Here is a 23,073-nt window from a genome sequence, read left to right on the forward strand (position 1 = left end):
TGACTGAAATTCCACTCGAACTGCGTAGATACGATCGCATGTTGTAAAGCGGATTCATGCGACATTGCTGTCAACGCGAGGTCTCGTCCCTAACGACCCAGGCTGATGACGAAATAGAATGGTAAGCATGTAGCGACCAAATTTGGTCTAATTTTTAACCGCTCCTAAGCTAAAAGAAGCCCCCATCTCTTGCATTTGTTTTAACTTAAATAATATCTTTGAAAAGAGCGAGTTTTTTGGTATGGTTTATTTTTGACGTTTGTAATTTTTAAACGATGTAAGTGCTAGTGATTATTTATTCGTGTTTTAGTTACGCAATCCATTGTTTGTGCGACGCTTTTTATAGATCGCCTTTCAGACACACGTGCGTTGAGATAAGAAAGCTGACATGTCACTTTTAAAATTGTTATATAATGTTTGTAAATGTGACAAGTCACGTTTTTTCCACGAGATCGCAAGTGATCACCCACAGCGGAAAGTAATCCCTTGAGAAATTAAAACAGTCCCTTGAGAAATTAAAAAAGTCCCTTGAGAGTTTACAAATATGTGGTTCCAAATTTTAACCACATAACCCCTATTCTACGTTTTTAGCTTGTAAACAAGCAAAAACGTCGAAAAAATCGGAAAAAAGTGAGCATAATTATGTAACCCACGAGCACTTTTTAAAAACATTAGCATTATTTTAGCACTTTTTTGGCAAAAAACGAGCACTTCTTTTAGCATTTAATCCTTTTTTTACGAGCACTTTCGGTACAAGCCTAGTCCCAATTGCATTCCACTACTCTCTGGTCTCTCGTTTAATTGAAAACTTGCGACAAATTTTCAAGTTTTCCGCAAGTTGCCTTGCATTATGTTACATCTTACGTCATTTTTATGGACCTAGTTATCGACCAATGAGCGCGCGAAAATTCTTTCGTTCGGATGTAAAAAATTAATTGAATGTACCTTTGAAACTGTTATTTATTTATTTATTCATTTGTTTGTTCATAATTATATGTTATAATTTGGTATTTTTATTGTACTCTAGATTTAAAGAGCTTTAGTTTATATAACGCCATATTTTCTTTAGACACCCCCCCCCCCCCTCCTAAAAAAATTCACACAAAATTAGCATATGATTTATTATTTGTGATCATATGCAGAAACCCTGGGGGGTACTCCTTATAATGGCCTATATGGGGAGGCTCCGCCCAAAAGGGGTACCTTTTTCACGATTCAGGTACATTAAAGGGTAGGGATTTCACAAGTTTAGGTATATGAAAGGGTAGGCAGATCCGTCATCTAGGTATTTTTAAGGGCCTTCAATTAAAATATTTCAAACAGACGCACCTTATGGCTGTATCATTTAAATTTAATAAGCGATACATAAAAATGGCATCAAGACTTCCTGTTTTAGGCATATCATGTTTTTTCAGTATATGAAAGGAATACCTTTTCATTCAAAATAGTATGTGGACCTAATGTCCTTGGGGTGGAGCCTCCACGTACAAAACGTTTTGGGTAGTCCCCCGGGGGCAGAAACCAATTCTCATGTTTTCCTGGTTCTTGAAAGAACTCGAAGATTTATTTCGGCGCTCGCCAAAGTAGCCTTGCTTCTTACATCAGGAGGAATCTTCGTATCCGGGCCGACTTCCAAGCGATATTTCCTTAACATTCGTGCTAATACAAGCCGTATCTGCATTTGCGCAAAGCGCATCCCAATACAGTTGTGTGGACCGTGACCAAACGGCAAGAAACTGTAAGGATTGCGTGACTGCTTGGCTGCAGGTGAAAAGCGCTCGGGGTCAAACTTCTCTGGGTCAGGATAAATGGATGGATCTCTTTGTACACTGTACACAGGGATGAGAATTGGCGAATCTTTGGGTATCTTGATGTCTTTGATCACACAAGCTTTAGTGCAGCAACGGGTTATCATGAATCCTGAAAAAAGAAATTTAGTACATGGGTGTTGGACAAACAGTCTAAAGTGCGGGCAGACCTGATGTGTAAACCATGGTACAAGAACGACAAATTTAAATGGACACTTTCACGGGAATTTTACTGCTTTTCGGTAAACAGTACTAAAATTGACGAATTGGTCTTCCCGTACATAAAATACACTTAGCACATCAAGATGGAGATATAAAGTAAATTGTTGTTGAAGGAAGAAGGGAGCCATAATAATTTTAAAGTGTTTTCTCAGTCCACGTGGAGAAAATTTGAAAAAATCAGCTTGACATTTTCGAGTTCAGAGACCTAGAGTTCCTGATGGCATCACAAAAATATCACTTGTTTATTTCTTCAGTACACTGGTATGGCATAATGATTCTAAAATGGTGCATCCATTTTTAATTGTCTTCCGACGAACATTAAGACTATGCAGCCAAAGGAACGTTTCCAAGTTATCTCTGCTTTTTATTCTTAGGTTATTTTTAGAACATTTTTAATTCGTAATTTATTTATTTTTTATGAGAACACTAGTACTTCTTTTAAACTTTTAAATTTTTTTTTAGCATTTTAGCGGTATCTTTTTAAAGTAGTTTTTATAGATAGATATATATTTTTCTACATAATCTTTTTTACTGTAAATTTGTTTTATTTTACACAGGGCCCCCGTTGATACCAGTCCTGCGACTGAAGGGCTCACCCTGTTAAAATATCGATTATTATTATTATTATTATTATTATTATTATTATTATTATTATTATTATTATTATTATTATAAACACTATTCGTACTGAGTTTCCATATGTTTTTAGGCTCTTGAGTTTTTGAAGTGAAACTGGTGATAGTGTTCCACATTTCTTTTCAACTAGATGTATTGCTCAACATTCGAATTTTAAAAGACATAGATTAGCTCATATAGGATATCCCGGATTATGTAATGTACGACGTAAGTAGAATTTCTATCAAGAATGCCAATTTGCATGACAAAGTCCAACACAGAAAATAAAAATAATTTCCTAAGTGCAAATGATAAGTACGGTACTAAGAACGAGATTGTTGAGATAACAGCATAATCAACCCCTCCCTCCCCTCCCCCTACCTGGTGGATAGAGCCGGAGTGTCTCAGATATAACCATGTCAAGATATGGCAGCTCATTCACTGTTTCATAAGTCGGCACTTGTTCCTCATCAGTCCAGACGCTGTCAATTTCCTGCTGCAGTTTGCCTTGGACGTCTGGGTGTGTGGCTATGTGGTGGCATGTCAGACTTAGGGTGCCGCTGCTTGTTTCATATCCAGCCGCAAGGAAAATAATGCTCTGTGCAAGGACTTCTGTATCAGACAGCTTCTTGGACTCTGGGACAGATGGGTCATCTGAAGCTGCCAGCATTAAATCCAACATGTCCTAAAAAAATAAAGGTTTTATAAATAATTACACGAACAATAAAAAAAGGCTGGCTGACTGATCAAGTAGTTGAAGCTGGCAGAATATCGTACGCGTGTGCTTTGCCATTTTCTTTAGATGCTCCACAATCGCGCACAAAATCCCATCAGCAACGCAAGCAAATGACTGAAGTGACTGAGTTAATGACTGACTGACTGATGTACTGACGGACGGACTGACTGACTGACTGACTGACTGACTGACTGACTGACTGACTTCACTAGTTAAAAGATATTTCAGGAAATAGTACTCGACCTGCATAAATAAAAAGCACAAAACCTTCTATTCTTAATTTTTTTTTAAAAAAAAAACGGAAAACTACATGCAATTCTAAATTGCGAACATCTGAGTTCTGATCGTTTCTTGCCGAGTTATAAATATAAATAAACAAGTTAACATTACCTTTCTTGAAGAGTTCCCATTTCCCGCCTTCTTTGCAGCAATAATTTCCTCTGTCATTTTCAGTAGTGGTATAGCATGTGACAGCCAAATGTTTGGGAATTTTTCCATAATTTTGATTCCAAATGGCAGAGCTGAACCGAGCAGGATTTTCTTTGAAAAACCTTGTTTCAAAGCCTGACGAGCTGCGTTAATGATTGGGTCATCAGGATTGTCTTGAGAGTTTGCTTGAAGACCAAAAACTGCCGAAAGAATCAGATCCATTGTAAGAGCCTGTTGAAACCTGCAATCAAAGTAAGTAATACTGATTATTTTTAGCGAATGTGCTTAAACAAAACTCAAGTCTGCACTTCTGACACTTCTGGTCCGGGTTGCTCGAAATCCGATTAACACTACTCCAGGATTAAAAGTTGATCGAGGGTTTTATTTCTTTTGCATAAAAGTGTTTTTATTACTTATGTTTTGCGGAGTTTGAGATTAGTCGAGGTCACTACGTCAAAACAGGAGGACAGAAAATGTAAACAGAACACGTTGCGGAAAAATTAAATAAACTGAAATTAAGACATGCAAAATACACTATAATCCTGGATTAGGTCAATAGTGCTTCGACTGAACAAACCCTGGGTAAATTTATGTGATACTTGAGCAAAATAATTCAAACTAAAAAAAGGGTTGTATTAAATTCCTGCAAAGAAGTCTTAAGGTTGTTTCGCAGTTATTCTGGGCACACTTGTCTATGACAATCTTGAAATAACTTTTTAATTTTTACAATAGAGGGCGTCAAGATAAAATGTAGCATTTAACAGTGAAGAAAGTAAGAAGAAAGTATTAAAACAAGTTTATTCTAAACCTACTTGACAATGTTGACACTTTGTTCTTTGTCGGCGACCTCATTAAGTTTCCTCAGCAAAGTGTCGCAGCAGGAGTTCATCAGAGGAAACATTTGCTTCATCTTTAGAGCACTGAATGCTGGAGTCAGTGTGCTTCTGATGCGCTTCCATTTTTCTCCCTGTGCTCTTGTCAGCATACTGGCTAATGGCTCAGGCGGCCTGAGGATTAACTAAGATAGGAAACATCATTAAGTAAAATATCCCAGTCCCAGGAGGTCGGAGCCGGCACTTCAATCTGAAAACGCTAGGGGAATGCTGGGCCTTTCCGTTAACGACTATTTTTCGGGAGGCATGGCTTAAAGATCGGTATTTCAAATTTAAATTAACTATAGCACTTACTTATCCTCATCGGGCCCATGAGGACTCTTGAGGCCGGTAACTATAGCACACATTAGAATAAATAGTTGCAGCAGATGTATCCATGGCCGCCGAGACACCCGAAAATCTGGCCGAGCATCTTGCCGATGTATTAAAACCTCGGCGGTGAAAATCTCTCTGAGATCTTTTGGTTATCGGTAATTTCTTTCCTCGGCAAGTTTTGCATGCCTGATTTGTTCAAGCAAGAGAAATTCTGGCCGATTTTGAGAGCTTTCAAGGTTATTTTTAATAATAAAATCTCGCTTTCCTGGCGTTTAATTTCAGCTTCATTTAACATACACAGTGAACACTGCGCAACTTTATTTCTGTCTTTTCATACCATCACTTCGTTTAGATCAAACTGAAACGTCCAAATCATCCAGTCGATTTATAATTTAAGGGCTACACAAAATGCGACGGGTGACCGATATCGTTTTGGTATAAATATGGGGCTCAGCTCACGCGCGAACTGTGCAAGTTGTACGTTCACACACATATAAGGTGGCGCTTTTGGCACAAATCGCGACAACTCGCTCGGCTCGCCATGGCTCGCCTCGCTCCTTGTCGCGATTAGTGACCAAAAGCGCCACCTTATATGTGTGTACAAAAATCGCGAGCGGCACCCAAAATCTATGCGGCTTGAGAGCTCACAAATCTCAAGCTCCATTGATGTGCCAGAAAAAATTCCTATTGAACAAATGTTTCTCATTGGTATAAACGCCAACATGACTGCTGCAAGTTATTCGAAAGAAGTTTTGCAAGCACTCTTGAAGGAAATTCGCGGCTTTAAAGAAAATCCACAATGGAACAACAATTTTTTATTGGCCCAATCCGATTTCAATGAATGGCTACGAGTGTGGAAAATGACCATACCAGAAGGAAGCCGAATCAGCAAAGACCTTTTTGTCTTTCAAAAGAAAACAAAAGGAAAGTTTGTTTATTTGGTAGAGAATGAAATAAGAGATTTGAAAAGCGTAAAAGTAAGTTTTGAGATGAAAATAAAATTTACAAAAGAAAATTTTGAGACTGGTGTAACACAAGAGATGGAGCATTATTTTAAAGAAAAAGAACCGCACGTTTTTAACGAAAATAATAAACAACAGATAAAACAAGATTTCGATAGATTTATTGAAAGAGCAAAAGGTCAAATTGAGGCTTGGTCAGAGCGCGGCTCAGGCTGGGTTATTGAAAGAATAACCGAAGCGTACGTCAATGTTGCACGCTATCAGCCATTGCGCGGAGGAACTTATTTGCCTCTCCCAGCCAATTTGGCAAAAAAGAAAGCAATAATCAACGTGCAAAACAGGGATAACGAATGTTTGAAGTGGGCTTTGAGAGCTGCACTTTTTCCTCCAAGGGACGGAAAAAACCTTCAAAGAACAAGCAAATACCCGGCCAACGACGGAATTAACTACAGAGGCATCGATTTCCCCACACCTGTAAAACAGATTGACAAACTCGAGAGGCAAAACAGCAACCTCTCAATTAATGTGTTCGGCTGGGAAGACAATCGTGTGATTGTGCACAGAATAAGCAAAAAAGAAAAAACCATTCCTCGTATTTGCCTTATTTTGATTGAGTCAGGATTAATTCAGCACTACTGTTTTGTAAAAAGAGTAAGCGCGTTACTCTTTGATCAGAGCAAACATCAACATGCAAAACACTTTTGCATGATGTGTTTGACCGGTTTCACAAGAGCGGACTTGCTCGAGAACCATGAAAAACATTGCAATGGCATGAACGGCAGGCCAACAAGGATCGAGATGCCGGAAGAGGGGAAAAACACCCTTTCTTTCCAAAATCATCACAAACAGATGAGGGCGCCATACGTGATATATGCGGACTTTGAGGCTTTGGTCAGAAAGATTCAAGGATGCGAGCGTGGGCCAGAGAGCAAGCAAAAAAGCTACACTGAGAAAACAGAACAGCACGAGGCATGTGGTTTTGCTTACACAGTTGTAAGGAGTGACGGAAGAAATGAACGGCCAGTGGTTTACAGAGGTGAAAATGCTGTTGAAGTGTTTTTGAACTGTCTTCAAGAGGAAGAGAAAAAAATAAGAAATAGTTTGTCATCGCCAAAACCTCTTGTGATGACAGCAATAGATTGGGAAAAATTTAAAAATGCAACTGATTGCCATATTTGTGAAAAAAGTTTGATAAAAGATTACTTTTTAGACTCTTTACCTGTATGGATAAGTGAAACAGGTAGAGTATACACTTATGATGGGCAATGGCATAAAAAATGTTATTACAATGTAAAGAAAGAACACGACAGTTCGTTTCTCATTCTAAAAAGATTGACAGAAGAAGAGCACAAAGAAGCTGCAGAAGAACAAGATGACTGCTTATGCTGTGGAAAACCTTTGCTTCAGCAAAACTTCAGAGATGCAGTTAAGGACCATTGCCACATAACAGGCAAGTTTCGAGGAGCCGCGCACAACGCATGCAACCTTAAAATGAGAATAAAACCAAAAACGGACCAAATACCAGTTGTATTTCACAACCTTAGGGGCTATGATGCACACCATTTAATGCAGGCGATGTCAAAGCTGTCTCAATCGACACAAAAAGAGGTGAAATGCGTAGCCAACAACATGGAGAAATACATAACATTTTCATTTGGCGGTCTGCGCTTTATTGACAGCTTGAACTTTCTACAAGGAAGCCTCGATTCACTTGTAAGCGCAACACCGAAAGAGTCATTGAAAATAACAAAATCTCTTTCTTCACAAAATTTTGAACTTCTTTTAAAAAAGGGAATTTACCCTTACGAATACATGGAATCGTGGGAAAGGCTTGACGAAACAAGTCTGCCAGACAAAGAAAAGTTTTACAGCAAGCTAAACGACGAGCACATAACAGACGAAGAGTACGATCACGCAAAGAGGGTATGGGAAGCTTTTGGATGCAAAACGCTTGGTGACTACCACGACCTATACGTGAAAACAGACGTGTCCCTGTTGGCTGACGTTTTCGAAAACTTCCGAAAAATCTGCCTTGAGCAGTACGGGTTGGATCCTGCGAATTATTACACGTCGCCTGGCCTTTCTTGGGACGCACTCTTGAAAAAGACAGGCGTGCAGCTTGAGCTCCTTACAGACTCAGAAATGCATCTATTTGTCGAAAGGGGAATAAGAGGAGGTATTTCCATGGTTAGCAAGAGATATGCAAAGGCAAACAATCCTTATGTTGAAGGCTATGACCCAAGCAAGCCAAAAAAATACATAATGTACCTTGATGCAAACAACCTTTATGGGTGGGCAATGAGCAAGCCACTGCCAAAAAGTGGTTTCAAATGGAAAAGAGTTATGCCGACTGAAAAAGAAATAATGAGAAAAAAGGAGTTTGCAAGAACTGGCTGGATATTGGAGGTAGACCTTGAATACCCCGCAGAACTTCATGAAGAGCACAACAGCTACCCATTGGCACCAGAGAAAAAGAAAATAAGCGAGGAACTTTATTCTGATTACCAAAAAAAATTAAAAGATAAGCTTGATCTGGACCCACCAGACAGCGAAAAGCTTGTTTTGACTCTTGAGGACAAAAGTAACTATGTTGTGCATTACCGAAACTTGCAGTTTTATCTTAAGCAGGGCATGAAACTAAAAAAAGTTCACAAAGTAATGGAGTTCGAACAAGAATGCTGGATGGAGCCGTACATCCGGATGAACACAGAATTCAGGAAAAAAGCGAAAAACGACTTTGAAAAGAACTTTTACAAGCTCATGAATAACTCAGTTTTCGGAAAAACAATGGAAAACCTGCGTAACCGTGTTGACATAAAAATAGTGCGAAGCAATGAAACAAACAAAATACGAAAATTGATTGCAAGCCCATTGTACTCAAGGCATGTAATGTTTTCTAACGATCTGGTTGGAATAGACATGCGCAAAAGCAAGCTTATTCTTAATAAGCCTGTTTACACTGGGATGACTATCCTTGACAACAGCAAGATACTAATGTATGATTTCTTTTACAACCATCTGAAAAAGGTATACGGCCCGCGTTGCGAGCTCTTGTATACGGACACAGACAGCCTTTTGCTCGAGATCGAAACAGATGACATCTACGAAGACATGGAATGGAACAAAACTCTGTATGATACAAGCGACTACCCAAAAGAGCATCCACTCCATTCATACGAAAACAAAAAGGTCTTGGGAAAAATGAAAGACGAATGCGCAGGAACCCCTATAAAAGAGTGTGTTTGTCTCAGACCGAAAATGTACTCGATAATGACTGAGGGAGAAAGTAAAAAGGTTTTGAAAAAAATAAACGACGCATTTCCGGGAACATACATATCAGAGTGTGTTTGTACGGAAACGAAAGTGTTATCGATAAAGACTGAGGACGAAGATGAAAAGGTTTTAAACAAAATAAAAGACGAATTTCCCGGAACATACATATCAGAGTGTGATTGTAAGGTGCCAAAAAAATTATCGATAAAGGCGGACGAAAAAAATATAAAGAAAGCAAAGGGTGTAAAAAAGAGCGTTGTCAAGAAGCAAATTGTACATGAACAGTATAAGGAAACGCTTTTTAGCACTAAGCAGTTATGGCATGGAATGAACATACTTAGAAGCGAGGGTCATGAGATTTACGGAATGCATCTCAACAAGGTCTCGTTGTCGCCTTTTGACTCAAAGCGATGGATAGCGGATGATGGAATACATACAAATGCTTACGGGTATAAGCCACATAAAAAATAACTTTTATAGCTTTTCTGGCGGTAACTGTGTATTTGGAGGAATAACTAGCAATTCTTCACGCACGAAGCCGCGCTTGGGACCATCGTGTAAGTAATAAAGCACTGGCTGATTAGGTTTAGTAACAGACCTTTCAATGCTGTAGACTTTTAATGACCAAATCGGATCTGTTGCCCTTTTTACACCACCTTCCAGCTCGCCAGGTTGGTAGAGAAAGCGCACATTAACGAGAGAAGGGATTTTTTTTTCTTTCTTGCCAACAGGTCTTGTATATTTTGAGGACGGTTTTGACGAAACAGCCTTTTCTTTGATTGCTGCAGCTGGTTTCTTACCAGTAAGACTGGTTACTTCGTTGTTCAGAGCGGCAACAACTTCGGGTAGCCTTTTAACCCACGCTGTCGACCGCTGGCCAGATGGCAGGGTCAACTCGACACCGTACTGATAACCAAACAGGCGCTCTGCCAGTGTTTGATTAAAACGTTCAACAATAGCTTGATCTCTGTGGATATTAACACGCCCGCGCCTAATATAAGTTTTGTGATTTTCCATTTCTTTGGTAACAGCGCCCATGAATTCGCGCCCGGGGTCAACTTGCAGCATCTGTGGCCATTTTAGTGCACTTCGCCTGTAAATTGCCTGAAAACCTTTTGCAACCTCAGTTGAATCTTTGGAGGTCAAAGGCTCGGCCTCTTTGTAACGGCTGGCAACGTCAACAACAGTCAGAGCGTATTTGTAAACTTTTCGCCCTCGCGGCAGTTTGTCGTGTGGCAGAAAAAGAAGGTCCGCCTGGTGGACCGCGTTAGGAGTAGAAACATCGAATTTTGGGCGAGGAACGTATCGTGGTGCCGGAAGGTAGATCTGCCAAAGGGCCTGCTTAACTAGCCACTTTTTTGCAGCATCTTCGGAAACCTTGGCGGCCTCGGCTAATTTTTTTATCGCGGCAATTCCTTTCCAGTAGCCCTGGGGGCTATAGTAGACTTTCGAGATCTTTGCATCCATGCGTATACAAGAAAAAAAGAAAAGTTTAAAGAAACCGAAAGGCAGCGTACCCAAGTGCAAGCGCGCCAGCACCAACGAACATAAGTTCACCTTGTTTCTGCTGCTCGCTTGGCTTATAAAAATCAGAAAACTTGGGCTCTTTCGGTGAAATAATTTGTTTGTCAGGATGTGCCTGGTTGTAGAGTTTGAAAGCGTAGTCAGTGTTAGTGAAGTTCTGTTTGGCCTGCTCTTTTATTTCCGCGTTGGTTTGTATCCAGTCGAGGAGCTTGGTGCGGTCGCGAGAGTATTTAGCGTAAGCGGCCTGGTAAGCCTCGAGAGCTTTGTCGTGTCTTTCTTTTTCTTTTAAAGCGGCGTCATCTCCGCCACCCAAAGCTCGAGCAAGGTAGTTGCCGCCAATGAAAGCAGCAGCGTTCAAGATAGCTCCGCCAGCCATAATCGCGATGCTTGCCATTGTGTGTCTTTGTTCTTATATTATGCGAATTTTTTTTTAATTGGTGGGGAGGATTTTCTGGTCCTCGAGATATTGTTTTAGTGCAATACTGCCTGTCATGACGGCTGTGAACTTTACATAGTTCGTAAAACTGCTGCTTGGGTCGGATGTGAAGTTTTCTTTCACAACTTTTTTGGCAGCCCAGCCGATTCCGGCGGCTAGACCTGTAATGGTGGCTGCATCCATGAGTGTTTTCACGAGCTTGTTGTCGGACATGACGGTAGAACTTAGTTCAGTATAAAATAAAAAAAAAACATTTAATTGAAAATTCATTGTTCCCCTTCTTCTTGAGCGCTTTCGCGCACTTTCACGAAAATATCTGGGTTTTTTGCAATCCAAACGATTGTTTTGACGCACTTTTCCGTGAAATTTATCCAAACCAAGCCAACCGTTGAAACTGCAGCAACGGTTAACATAAACTGTTGGATGTCAGGGACTTTCCACATTTTATTATAAAATGATGAAAAAATATTTAATTGAAAGTTTATTAATCCATCGGACGAATTCCTCTTTTTGGTTGCGGAATTTTCGATGATGCGCTGATTCGCTGCCGCTCTGCAGGAGCCTCTTGAGCTGGCTCGGGTTCTGGTGCCGTGCCTTTGGCTGGGTGGGTTTTGCTCTTGATAAAGGCTTTGATGTCTTCGCGTTTGACATAAGTTGTAATAATTGCAACGCCAATACTCATCAAAGAGATCCATTGATTTGTGCTTAGACCGCTGGATTCCGGCGGAGACTCGGTCGGAGCTGGTTCCGTTACGGGTGGAGTTACATTTCGCTTAGCAGCCGCAGATTTCTTTTCCTTTTCTTTTGCAATTATGGCAGCGGCCTCGACAGCAGCTTTTTTCTGTGCTTCACGAGCCTGTTTTGTTTTTTCAGCTGCAAGCTTGCCAGCAGCCACTCGCTTTGGATTTTTGGCAGGTTTTGTTGCAGGAGTTGTTGAAGTGACTTGTGGAACGTTTTCTTGAACAACTGCAGGTTCGCTCGGTATTTGTGTTTCAGGGTCCGCCATTTATTAGAAAAAATAATATATTTAAATGAAAAATGCTTAGCAAACTTTTTTGGTCAGCATTTAATGAGCATTGTTCAGTAATTACTTAGCATTTTCTTAGCATTGCTTAGTAATTTACTCAGGAAGATCTTTATGCTCGCTTTCTAGAGTCGCTTGTGGTGCTGTGCTGTAATCAATGTGCTTTGCCGTTATCAAAGCAACAGAAGCTGGAGCAAGAAACTTGCCGTATTTGAAAGACAAACCGCCGACAAGATTGGAAAGCTCGTTGTTGATGATGTAGTCATTTTTAAGCTCTTTTTGTAAAGCTTCAATATTTTTTAAGGGCACGAACAGACTTGCGGCTTTTGTAAAAAGAGTGAGCGCGCTGTCGATAAGATTTTCTGTGGTCTTGGCCCCAACATACGCTTCGTACCTCTTGAAGTACTTTTCGACGTCTTTGTCGGTCAAGCGCTTTACCTGATCGTGAGTTAGCTGCACACCGATTGCTTCTTTAGACTTGCCTGTTGAAACAAGTCTTGCAAGCTGTTCACGTAAAGCTGGAATGTCAGGTCCCGCTGCTTGCATCTCTGACGAGTCGCTTAGCGACACTGGTTCAGGTTCAAGCAATTCCATTACGGACGTTTCTAACATAATTCGTTCACTTGCAGTGATATCGGTGGAAGTTGCGAACGGGTCAGCCATTTATTACTCTAAAAAATATGTTCAATAAAAAAATTCTGTGCCGTAAGGGTGGCGATGAGAAATAACAAGATGCGAAAACTTATTTTTTTTCAGCTTTGAAATGACTTCTTTGTAATCTTCATGGGAAAGTTCGCCAGCGTAATCCTCAAAGATTGCCTTCGTGGTCTTGGCAGAGGGGGTGTAAAAGAAAACGATTGCCGCAACATTTTCGCGGAATGAGGCTGTTATGCTTGTCATTTTTTGAGTCAGCACCCATATGCTCAAGCCTGCGTGGCGAGCAGAGAAAGCAAGATTCACCAACTCCCCCGTTCGCCCTTTCACATCTTTAGAAGCAGCGCAGTCGTCGAGGATGATAAGCGTGTTCGCACCCTCAAAAAGAAATCTTGAAAGCTTTAACCAAGATTCAACCTCGTGCTGCTCGCAAATGAAAACAAAAAATCGAAGATCTTCCTCAGCAAAGCGATAATAAGTCTTGTTGTGCGCGAAAGTCGGGCATATGAGCACGATGTAGTCAAACTTGCCTCGGAAAGGGCCACAAAGCTGATTGACCACGTACCTTGTTTTTCCTGAGTTTGTTGGTCCCACAATGAGGGCGTTGAAGGGTATATTGGCAGGATCCATTTCAGAACTTCGTTCTTATATTATAAAAGCACAGATTCTAACTGCCTGCCAATTATATTCATTTGGGCGTCGCTGATTACGTAAATGTGGCAGTTCAAATTACCTGAGCCGCTTGTTTTCCTCTCTAGCTCAAGCTGGACACCGTCCTTTGTGTTCACAAGGCGCTTGCCGCTTCCGTGCATCGAGTGGTCAGCCATGGAACGCAGATCAATCAGAAGGCCGAACTTGTCTTCTGTGTAAAACTTTTGCAGGGTCATGTGCTGCGTTTTATTTTTTTCTTTCATGTAGAATCTTTTAACTTCTTCCCATATGTCCATTCCTTCGATGCCGTTGTTGTACAGCATGTTTGGCGAGCCGTTGACAGTGACGCTTACTTTTGTAAGGTCTGGGTTAATGTACTTTTCCGAGATCCTTGCACCTTTGGCATATTGCTCTATAAAAAGTAGCAAGATACCTTTTAGGGACCTCCTCTGAGGGTTGACCTTAAGATTCAGACGTGTGTCGGATCCTTTTGCAAAAGTAACAACTTCGGCACGCTGGATGTGGTCGTAAGCGAACTCTTTGCCGCCCGAGTAAGCGCTGAACGCCTCATCTGCGATTTCCTTGCTTCTTATCATTTCGTACTCCAGCTGTATGTTTGTCAGCTTGTATTTCAGTTTTGTTGCATCTGAGCCTCTGACAACATGTTCGGCTGCCGCGAGCTTCAGTTCGAACACAAGATCGTTGTATAGTGCCTGTGGATAAAATGCTCCGTGGTCAGTTAGAATCTGGTGATCCAGACGGATGCGGTATTTATTTCCATATAGCTCATTCAGCTTTTTTTCTGCTTCGACTCCTGAAGTTTTCTTATCGCCAGCATTTGAGCGAATTTTGTTGAGGTCCTCGCTCTGAATGCCCTCTGGCACCCTGTCGTCGCGCTCCTCCTGCGAAAGGAAAAAATCCTCAAATATTTTGTAGATGTCATAGCCCACCGTGTCCTGCATGACGGTGCCTTCGTACTTTACAACAAACTTGTCGACCAGAGCTCGGCTGACGTTGTCAACCAGAAAGTTGTTGGCATGGCCTCCGCTCAAGTCGATGTTGAAGCGCAGCGCCAGCGAGCCAGGCACAATGACCTCGTTTTCGTTCAGCTTTGGCACTGAAACATACAACGTTTCCTCTGGATTGGCTTCAGTGCGGTCAAAAGTGATTCGTTTTACAGCGCGCTCGGCTTTCAGTGCGCCGAGTATTTTCTCTGTGCGTCCCGGTCGAAGGTTGTCTTGAACAGCAGCCATCTCTCGATTGGTTTTATTGTTAAATTGAAAAGTTTAATTTGAAAATATATATAAATTACGTGATGGCAACAGGTGGTGGTGATTTTGGCTACGAGGACCCTGATTTGGACCGAGATCTTGACCACAACAGTGATAACGATGATGAAGAGGAACAAGAGGTCGACACAACCCGACCATTTCAGCCCGGGTTGATATCCACACCCAAACAAAAAGGTGAAGAATATGAAATGCAAACAATGCAGCACGAACAGAGCGGGCTGCCAGACACATCCTACGAAGAAACACCATTGTTACCTAATTATGTCGAAGACATAGAAGAAAGACTAAGAAATTTAAGAAGGAACACAAATACTTCATTATTGGACATAAGAAACGTTTCTACTAATGTTACGAGTGACATTTTATCACCTGAAGATCAAGAAAAAGAAATACAAAATGTAAAAGATTTTATAAAGAAAAGGTACCAAAAAGTGGATTTTGGAAAACTTGGGCCAATTCGTTTTTCATCAAAAAAACCAATGGAAATTGTTGTGGCAGGTCCAAAGGGTGGTGAAACAAAGATAGTATTAGATGACGGAAGCGGTTTGCGTTCTGATTTCTTAAACAAAACTTTCGTTAAAAAAGCACTTGGTCCAAAAACCGAAACTCTGATTTCACAGGAAAAAGAAAAAATACAAAATGAACGCAAAAGATTAAGAGATGCCGAAAAACAACTTAAAGAAAGACAAAAAATTGAATTTGAAAAAGAAAAAGCCGCCCAAGAAGCGCAAGATCTGAGAATCAGAATCGAGCGAACAAAAGCCAAGATGGATCAACTTGGGTCAAATGTTGAAAATGAATCAGAATTGCGCAGACTTAAGCAACTGAAAAAAAATCTTGAAAAGGATTTTGAAAACGCAAAAACAGAAGTTGCTGCTCTTGAAAAACAAGCTAAGCAGAAAGAGAAAGATCAAACACGAGTCGACCAACTCAGGGCAAGCATTTCAGAAAAAAATACTGAAATAAGCACAATGCAAGAAAGGCTTAACGAAACAAAAACTTTTGATGAACTTCGTGAGCAAGAAGATGAGCTCAAGCGCCAAAACGAGGAAGACAAAAAAGTTATTGAAGATGAAAATGCCTCACCATCAGAAAAACAAGCGGCTGAAGACAGAGTTGCAGAAAGAACCGAGGAGCTCGCGCGTTTGCAAACGCAGATTGCGGAAAGAGAAAGGGCCCTTCCACTTCGTGAGAGGATAAAAGAAATCTTCAAAAAAAATGGCGTGACAGTTACAGCGATCTTTCTTGCTGCTGGTGTCACGATTGGTGCTGTAATTGGTGCCATTACAAACTCTTTGAAGGCCACCGGCAAAGCGTTGGGGAAAGGCTTAAGTGATGTTGGCTCAAAGGTTGCATCAGCTCTGCCTGGTCTCATTGGCTCGATTGTGAGTTTTCTTTTTAAAACCGCTGGTCAAGTAATTGGCTTTCTTGCAGAGCACACCTGGCTGCTTATCCTTGCTGCGGTTGCTTTTATTGTTGAAAAATACATCAAAAAGAGACGTTAACGCATAAGGGCGTAGAGCAAAGCTGCAGCTCCAACCGCGCCAACAGCGACAGTTGCTTTGTTTATTTCGTGTGTATCATTGACTTCGACCTTCGTCGCTTTTGCGCTTTGCGCGCTTTCAGCTTTAGCACCTTCTGTGCTCACTGGTGCCGTAGTTTTTTTTGTGTCCCTTTGTGACTCCTTGTGTATAGGATTTGAAGGGTGGCTGTTTGGTGGGTTTACCTTTGATGGTCCTCCGGCCATAAGTTTAAGAGCTGATTTTTTTGTTGATTTATTAACATCATTATTCAATCCTATTTTCATTCCCGCTACAGCCTGCTTCAGCTGATTGTTGTAGCCGACAACGCTTTCTGTGTTTATCACCATACTACCCGGCATCAGCCAGGCACCAGGGCAGACAGCAAGGTTAAGCCGAACCTTCGCTTCATCGATAGAAAGTTGGTATCTTTGAACTGACTTTGCCAGATCTGGTTGCCTTATAGCGTCTTCAACCAACACGAGGAACTCACTTTGGGCCTCCTTTGCGCGGCCGCCTGTGCCAAGTATGCTACTTCGAACGTTGACCTGCGAACCCAGAATACAGTAGACAAAAGCCTCTATCGACTGGTTTACTCTCGACAAACCTGCCTGAGTCAGCCCTTCTGTGGCGTTAGAACAAAACCAGTCTGCCTGTGCATATGCAGCGTCGTCTGGCTCGATATATTGAATTAAGTTACCCTTGCTTGCAGCTCCCCCTTCGTCCGAAAATTTATCGTAATCGGGGTATTTTGCTCCAGAATTTTTTGGTCCAATGTTAGTAAACCAGATATAAACATCACCAAGCCCATGATTGGCGCCTCTTGTGAAACGAAAATCGCTTGACGGGTCGACACCGAACTCAGCGCATATTCTTTTATACGAAGCCACGTCGTACTTGTTGTCGAACTGGCTAAACGTTGGGTCGCCTGGCAAGGCGCTTACGCTCTGAATTCCGCCCATCTGAAACAATATTCGCCTTATTGTAAAATAAACGTGAAAAAGGTAAAAATTACGCACAACAGGTGGCAAACTGAGAGCTGAGTGTTCTTCATCAAAAATTTCACGACTTATCCCACTGCCTGTTGTCGCGCACCAGACAGCAAAGTTAAGTTGTTGAGGCCAGTAGCCAATATTTGGGCTAGCAAGCCACCTTTTTGACTCTTTTCCTGATGTATGCTTCAGTTTTGTTTTTTGAAAAATCTCTCTTAATTTCGTTGTGAAATATTGATCTGGTGTTACGTAGATGTTGATTTTGCTGTTAAATATTTTTTTCAAACTCGGTGCGGCTTCGTGAAATCCAACCGCGGGAATTGGTAAAGATGCGCCTTTTGCGCCGCTTGGTGACAGCTGTTGTGGAAAACCGCCTGAAATTTGATTCACCCCCAGTGCTTTTTTCATCTCTGGGCTCCAATATTTGCTGTCAGAGCCAAAAACATTTATCAAATGGCCTTGCTCTGCCTTGTAATAAATGTCTGCCGTTGCTGTGTGGTTGTACGCGAACTCAACCTGTGCTTTAAATTTTGTTCGGTCAGCGTTTGGATATTTTGCAAGAAAAGGTTTCCATGCCTTGTCTTTTGCCGCTTCAGAAATTGTAGTTGCTTCTGGGGTTTTCATCCACTTCATAAAATCTCTTTCTTTGGAATCAAGAAAAATTGATTGAGAAATGTCATCAGCTCTCGGAATAGGCGGAGCCATTTTATATTAAAGATTTATTTTTCAAAAGATAATTATAAAGATGGTTGTGCTCACTGTCACCACAACAGAAAATCCTCACACTGTTTATTTTGACCAGCCTATTCCAAAACCGAGCTATATCAGACTTCTGTCATCTCATATCCCTAACTCTTGGTTTAATCTAAAAGAGGAGGGAAAAATCATTTTTATAAATGAAGATGAAAAGCCGATCGATGTGCCCTTTCCGGCTGGTCATTACACTCTTAAAAGGTTGGCAAGTGAATTGAAAAATAATTTTTCCAAACATCGTATTGAATTGCCCACAGATATTAATACTCCACTTGGCCAGCTTGTAATCACAAATGCCCAGTTTAAAAAATTAATTGTTGATCCAAATATGTCTAATTTACTACTAAGAAACAATTATACTTCGCATTTGGAACATGAAACTAAAATAAAAAGATTAAATTCTCCCACAACTTATTTCATACATTGTGATTTAGTTGACAGAGAACAAAATCTTTTTAATGGAAAACCGTCTTCCGTTTTGGCTTGTTTTGTTATTCAAGGAAAAGCTTACGAAACAATTAAATATCAAAGCACACCACTCAATGTCTTGCGTGACGTTGCGGCTGATGCACAAGTGACATCTCTGACTCTTTCGATAAGAGATGAGAATGGAAATCCATTCGATTTTAACGGCTCAAATCTTACATATGAGCTGGAATTAAATTAAATTAAATACAAAAATAAAATTTTATGTATACGACCATGTCATCTGCTAATGTTCTCCCGAGTGCCCCTGATTATGGTGTTAGCGAAGAAAACAGCGTAAAACACGCGGAAACCCAAACTTTATATCCTGTTCTGCCGCAACAGAATGACTTCCGTTTGCAAAAAGCGAATGAAGTTTTGAAATATTTAAGCGAAGAAGTTGACCACTATCGGCTGGTTGCAAAAAAATACAAGCGAACAAAGACAATTATCAACTACGCTTGCTTCATTGCTGGTGGCGTTTCTGGTGCCCTTTCAGCAGGGGGGGTTGGTGCTGCAATGACAGGGATTGGCTTACCTGCGGCTCTTCCGATTGGCATAGTCGCTGCTACGTTCGGTGCCAGCGCTGCAGTTTTAACCGGTTTTTACAAAAAACTCGAGCCCAAACTTATTAAGCACTGCAAAATCATGGCCCTTGCCATGTCAAAGTTTGATACCGTCAACCGAATTCTTTCCAAATCTCTTGTTGACGGCAAAATAACAGATGCTGAGTTTCAGAGCGTTCTTAATGAGAAAGAGAGTTATGAGATTCAAAAACAAATATTTCGTAAGGGCACACTTCCAAAAGAAAATAAAAAGCAAAGAAGTCCTGACATTGAACGGCTGAGACAGGAGATAAAAAAACAAGAACTGCAGAAATTAAAAAAACGTCTTGCAGCCGAGTCGAAATCAGATTTGAGAAAATAAACACTGGATTTAATCTGAGTGTTCAAAAAAATAAAATTAACGCATGACACAAATCGTGACATTGTGTTACACACAGCGTGACATTGTGTGACACAGAGCGTTACAGTCACGCGTGACATTGCGTGACAGGTCAAACGAAAGTGCAAAACCCTGGTCGGGGGGTGCTCGTTGGCTGTTTCTTGCCTAGCCCCGGCTAGGACTTTTTCCCCGCCGCTGACAAGGCGGCTGTCCCGCATTTTTACCTCTGCCGAGGTTTGAAATCCCGAGGAATTTCTGAGCACCCCCACGTTATCAGTAGGGCCGAGGCGGGTTCACCCAGGGGTATCTCCCACTGAAAGGAGTCCCCCTATACCCCGTAATTCACCATCCGCACAAGCCATTATAACAGGATTCAAGTGGTTGGCCATCCACTACCTCCCTTGACTTCACCAGAATTTGTGAACTAACAAAAAGTTACGGCCGCGTTAACTTATATATAGTTCACTTTGTCACATTTTTCACTTGTGGTACCCTTTCACCTATTTTGAGCAAGTACGCATGCGCTTTTGGGCATCAGGATGATGTCATCATTAATTAGACACTTGGTAAAGTTTGGTAAATAGGCTAAAATGTTGGTTATTTTCCAAGCGATTTGCTTTATTTTAACCGAACTTTCTACTCCCGTTTGGCAAAATGAGGTCAGACAGATAACATATCAAGTCGTGAAAGCAATGCTTGAAGCAGAAAAAAAATAAACAGGCCCGATTGAGTCCGATGTTTCGGGAAAGTTCTTTCGATCGATCGATAAACTTCTGTGATCAAATCCTGTTATTTCTCGATTTCTTCTCTTCGCTTCACTTCGCCAGCTTCTATGGGGGCACAAAAAATTACAGCGCGTTAACTGAGCGTATTTTTTTTGTAATATCTGTTCTGTTTCGTTTTTTATCGGCCCAAACACTAAATCCTGATTAGGCCGCCATGTTTCTTTCTGCTCGTCCAAGGGCCTGAGAACTAGAAATATGGTTTCCAGACTCTCTCTGAAAATGTCACGCAACTCACGTAAGTCGCTCGCGATTTTGCGTGCCGCTCGCAGGGCAACCATTTTTCTGTTAAAAAAAAAACGTTTTTGCACTTTGTCAGACAATTTTTTTTTGCATTTTTTTTAACACGTGTTGTTTGTCAAAAAGTTTGCAAGAAGCTTTTTGTCAACTGATTTTAACAATTCTATGGTTTCTTCTCTTATAAAAAAGTTTTCTTTTTTTTGCATTTTTCTGGTAATTAGGACGCATGATGTCTTGTTCTTTTGTGTTGTTTGAGATTTTTTTTGGGCATGTTGATATGATTGATTTCCTTCCTTTTCCCATTTTATCTTTATTGGGTATTTGTTCAATAGGAATTATTTCTGGCACAGCAAGTCAGCTTGATATTTGTGAGCGCTCAAGCCGCAGAGATTTTGGGTGCCGCTCGCGATTTTTGTACACACATATAAGGTGGCGCTTTTGGTCACTAATCGCGACAAGGAGCGAGGCGAGCCATGGCGAGCCGAGCGAGTTGTCGCGATTTGTGCCAAAAGCGCCACCTTATATGTGTGTCGTTCGTACACACGTGTTACGTCTGTTGCCGGTACGAACGGAAGAACAATCACGTGACAACCAACATTTTTCAGCTCGATGCCGGTTTTCGATTTTTTATGTACTCAGCTCCGCTCGCGGTGCGCACTGGAGCTCCGCTATAAAAAAAGTTGCATGATTCAGTTTGCACAGCTGAGTAATATAAGTTCAAAATGACATGATTAAATATTCACAAATGACACATATCACAACAAATCTGCATTTTAAATAAGTGTTAGCAAAAGTATCATGTTAGCTCGATTAAATAAATACCATATTTCATATTTATAAAACTTACAGGGCGGTCTCTAAAAGAGTCGAATTCCTTCACGAATATATCCTTCAGCATATCAGGGTCTGCAACCACCAAGTTCGGAATCTTACCGAGGAAAGACGACATTGCAAATACTTTGCCGTACCTCAGAAAGTACTCGTGTACCTGCAGATGTAACTGCCCTTTGTGTTTTACCGTGTCGAGTATGTGACCCAAAACAGGCAAAGGTTTTGGTCCGGGAATATCGCCATACCAAGCCTTCATTGCGCGGTAAGAAGCAAAGAAATACAGCAGCAGCAAGACGACCGAAGCTATCAAAATTGTCTGCCAGTAGTACGCTATTGATCCAGATGCATCTCGCATTAAATCTGTAAACGCCATGTTAATACTGTACAGAGAGGTTTTATAAATACCAGTGATTTAGCGAGCAGATTAGGCTATGTTACATCAGGTCAGCCTGTAGACTCGGGCTGTGTAAAGCGTCTCGGGTTTCTTCTGATTCTTCAGAGATACACGTGAACGTGTTGGAGAGAGCTGCCGATACGTATACTCACAATATAAAACTACCGAATACAGGGCCACTTGTCAGCATCTCATTGAATGAAAATAGCGCACATGTAAATGAGGTGGACAAATCTGGAGGTGTTCTAATAATTTTCGACTATCTTTCGCAGTTTCTAGGATTGTTGGATATAACACCCGGTGCACAGTTTTCAGTTAATTAGGTCCAATAGGAATCTCCCATAGGAGTTTTGCGTGTTAGTCATCATTTTCATTTTTGTTTTGTTTTTTATATTTAAATTTTCAACGTCGTTCATAGCTATTTTGCTGTTCACCGTTAATTTTCTAACAAGCGCAGATTTCTCAGTCCAGCCTGTTTATCAGAGGAACTCTTTCGCGGCCACAGCGACAGAACTATGTAAGTTTGTGGGTTTTCACCGCTGCTTGTCAATTTTTATATTCCACAGGGTTTTGTTTATTTTATTTTCATTTTAAACCTCATCTCAACTCAACTAGAGTTTGTTCACATTAACTTCGGAAATCTAGCTACGTTGCAATTGGCACTGAATTTACTTTTTCTGTAGTGAATTACCTTTTCCCTGCACTGTGATTCCTGAAAATTGCATTTCTCTCAGCCAATCCGAACTCAGTAATTTTTAAATTTCCAAATACGCGTCAAAATTTATCCGTGCCGAACCGTTTTTTTCGGTACGCGTACCATTTTTACCCGAGCCGTAGCAAAAATTTTCTGTCGTGTAAATGGGTAGCCTGCGTTGCAGACGAACAAAACCCCGGGGTTTTGTTCGTCTGCAACGCAGGCTAGTAAATGGGCCTCAAGAATATTATTATCCGCCAGGCTAATTATCCTTATCCGCGAAAATAACAATACTCCAGTTGCTAGACAACCATTTCCTTTACACGAGTCACGCATGACTTTCTAGGAACTGTCACTTAATTTTTTAAAGAATCAATCTTCCCCCATTCGTTTACTGCTCAGAACAGTTCAGTCAAAGATATCGCTGCGCGTTTGGAACTATGTCTTTACCAACTGTGCGAGAATGAAACTCACTGGGAAATGTATCATATGATCGTATGTGTTTTGCTCGTACATGATGCAGTATGCACTCATTCACAAACAAGCGGAGCATTCGCATACAAACCTGTCAACCCAAGTGACCCTGCAAACACGACAGCGAGACTACTATAAAACTAAGCTCT

General features: G+C 41.0%; 3 protein-coding genes across 3 annotated transcripts; 1 reads left to right on the plus strand and 2 right to left on the minus strand.

Annotated features, from left to right (window-relative positions):
• Positions 1 to 766: 766 nt before the first annotated feature.
• Positions 767 to 22,051, minus strand: LOC144662031 (cytochrome P450 3A24-like). Its single transcript, XM_078522765.1, has 5 exons — positions 21,379 to 22,051; positions 4,623 to 4,828; positions 3,772 to 4,051; positions 3,027 to 3,330; positions 767 to 1,920 (listed from the first exon to the last, which is right to left on the minus strand). The coding sequence occupies exons 1-5, from the start codon at positions 21,733 to 21,735 to the stop codon at positions 1,529 to 1,531; spliced, it is 1,539 nt and encodes a 512-aa protein (XP_078378891.1). The 5' UTR covers positions 21,736 to 22,051; the 3' UTR covers positions 767 to 1,528.
• On the plus strand, positions 5,648 to 7,664 carry LOC144662955 (uncharacterized). The gene is made up of 3 exons (XM_078523885.1): positions 5,648 to 5,726; positions 6,279 to 7,430; positions 7,660 to 7,664. The coding sequence occupies exons 1-3, from the start codon at positions 5,648 to 5,650 to the stop codon at positions 7,662 to 7,664; spliced, it is 1,236 nt and encodes a 411-aa protein (XP_078380011.1).
• On the minus strand, positions 12,334 to 14,504 carry LOC144662956 (uncharacterized). The gene is made up of 2 exons (XM_078523886.1): positions 13,716 to 14,504; positions 12,334 to 12,675 (listed from the first exon to the last, which is right to left on the minus strand). The coding sequence occupies exons 1-2, from the start codon at positions 14,502 to 14,504 to the stop codon at positions 12,334 to 12,336; spliced, it is 1,131 nt and encodes a 376-aa protein (XP_078380012.1).
• Positions 22,052 to 23,073: the final 1,022 nt, after the last annotated feature.

The sequence above is a fragment of the Oculina patagonica genome, chromosome 8, assembly GCF_052425735.1.
Source record: "Oculina patagonica isolate OP01 chromosome 8, crgOcupat, whole genome shotgun sequence".
Taxonomy (NCBI): Eukaryota; Metazoa; Cnidaria; class Anthozoa; order Scleractinia; family Oculinidae; genus Oculina; species Oculina patagonica.

Coding starts and splice junctions, on each gene's coding strand:
- LOC144662955 (XM_078523885.1), top strand. CDS start 5,648: ATGCGGCTTGAGAGCTCACAAATCTCAAGCTCCATTGATGTGCCAGAA. Junction 5,727..6,278: donor TGAACAAATGTTTCTCATTG/GTATAAACGCCA, acceptor TGCCTCTCCCAG/CCAATTTGGCAAAAAAGAAA.
- LOC144662956 (XM_078523886.1), bottom strand. CDS start 14,504: ATGCAGGACACGGTGGGCTATGACATCTACAAAATATTTGAGGATTTT. Junction 12,676..13,715: donor TGATTGATCTGCGTTCCATG/GCTGACCACTCG, acceptor ACTCACGATCAG/GTAAAGCGCTTGACCGACAA.
- LOC144662031 (XM_078522765.1), bottom strand. CDS start 21,735: ATGGCGTTTACAGATTTAATGCGAGATGCATCTGGATCAATAGCGTAC. Junction 4,829..21,378: donor ACTCTTTTAGAGACCGCCCT/GTAAGTTTTATA, acceptor TTCCTATCTTAG/TTAATCCTCAGGCCGCCTGA. Junction 4,052..4,622: donor CAAAGTGTCAACATTGTCAA/GTAGGTTTAGAA, acceptor CTTTGATTGCAG/GTTTCAACAGGCTCTTACAA.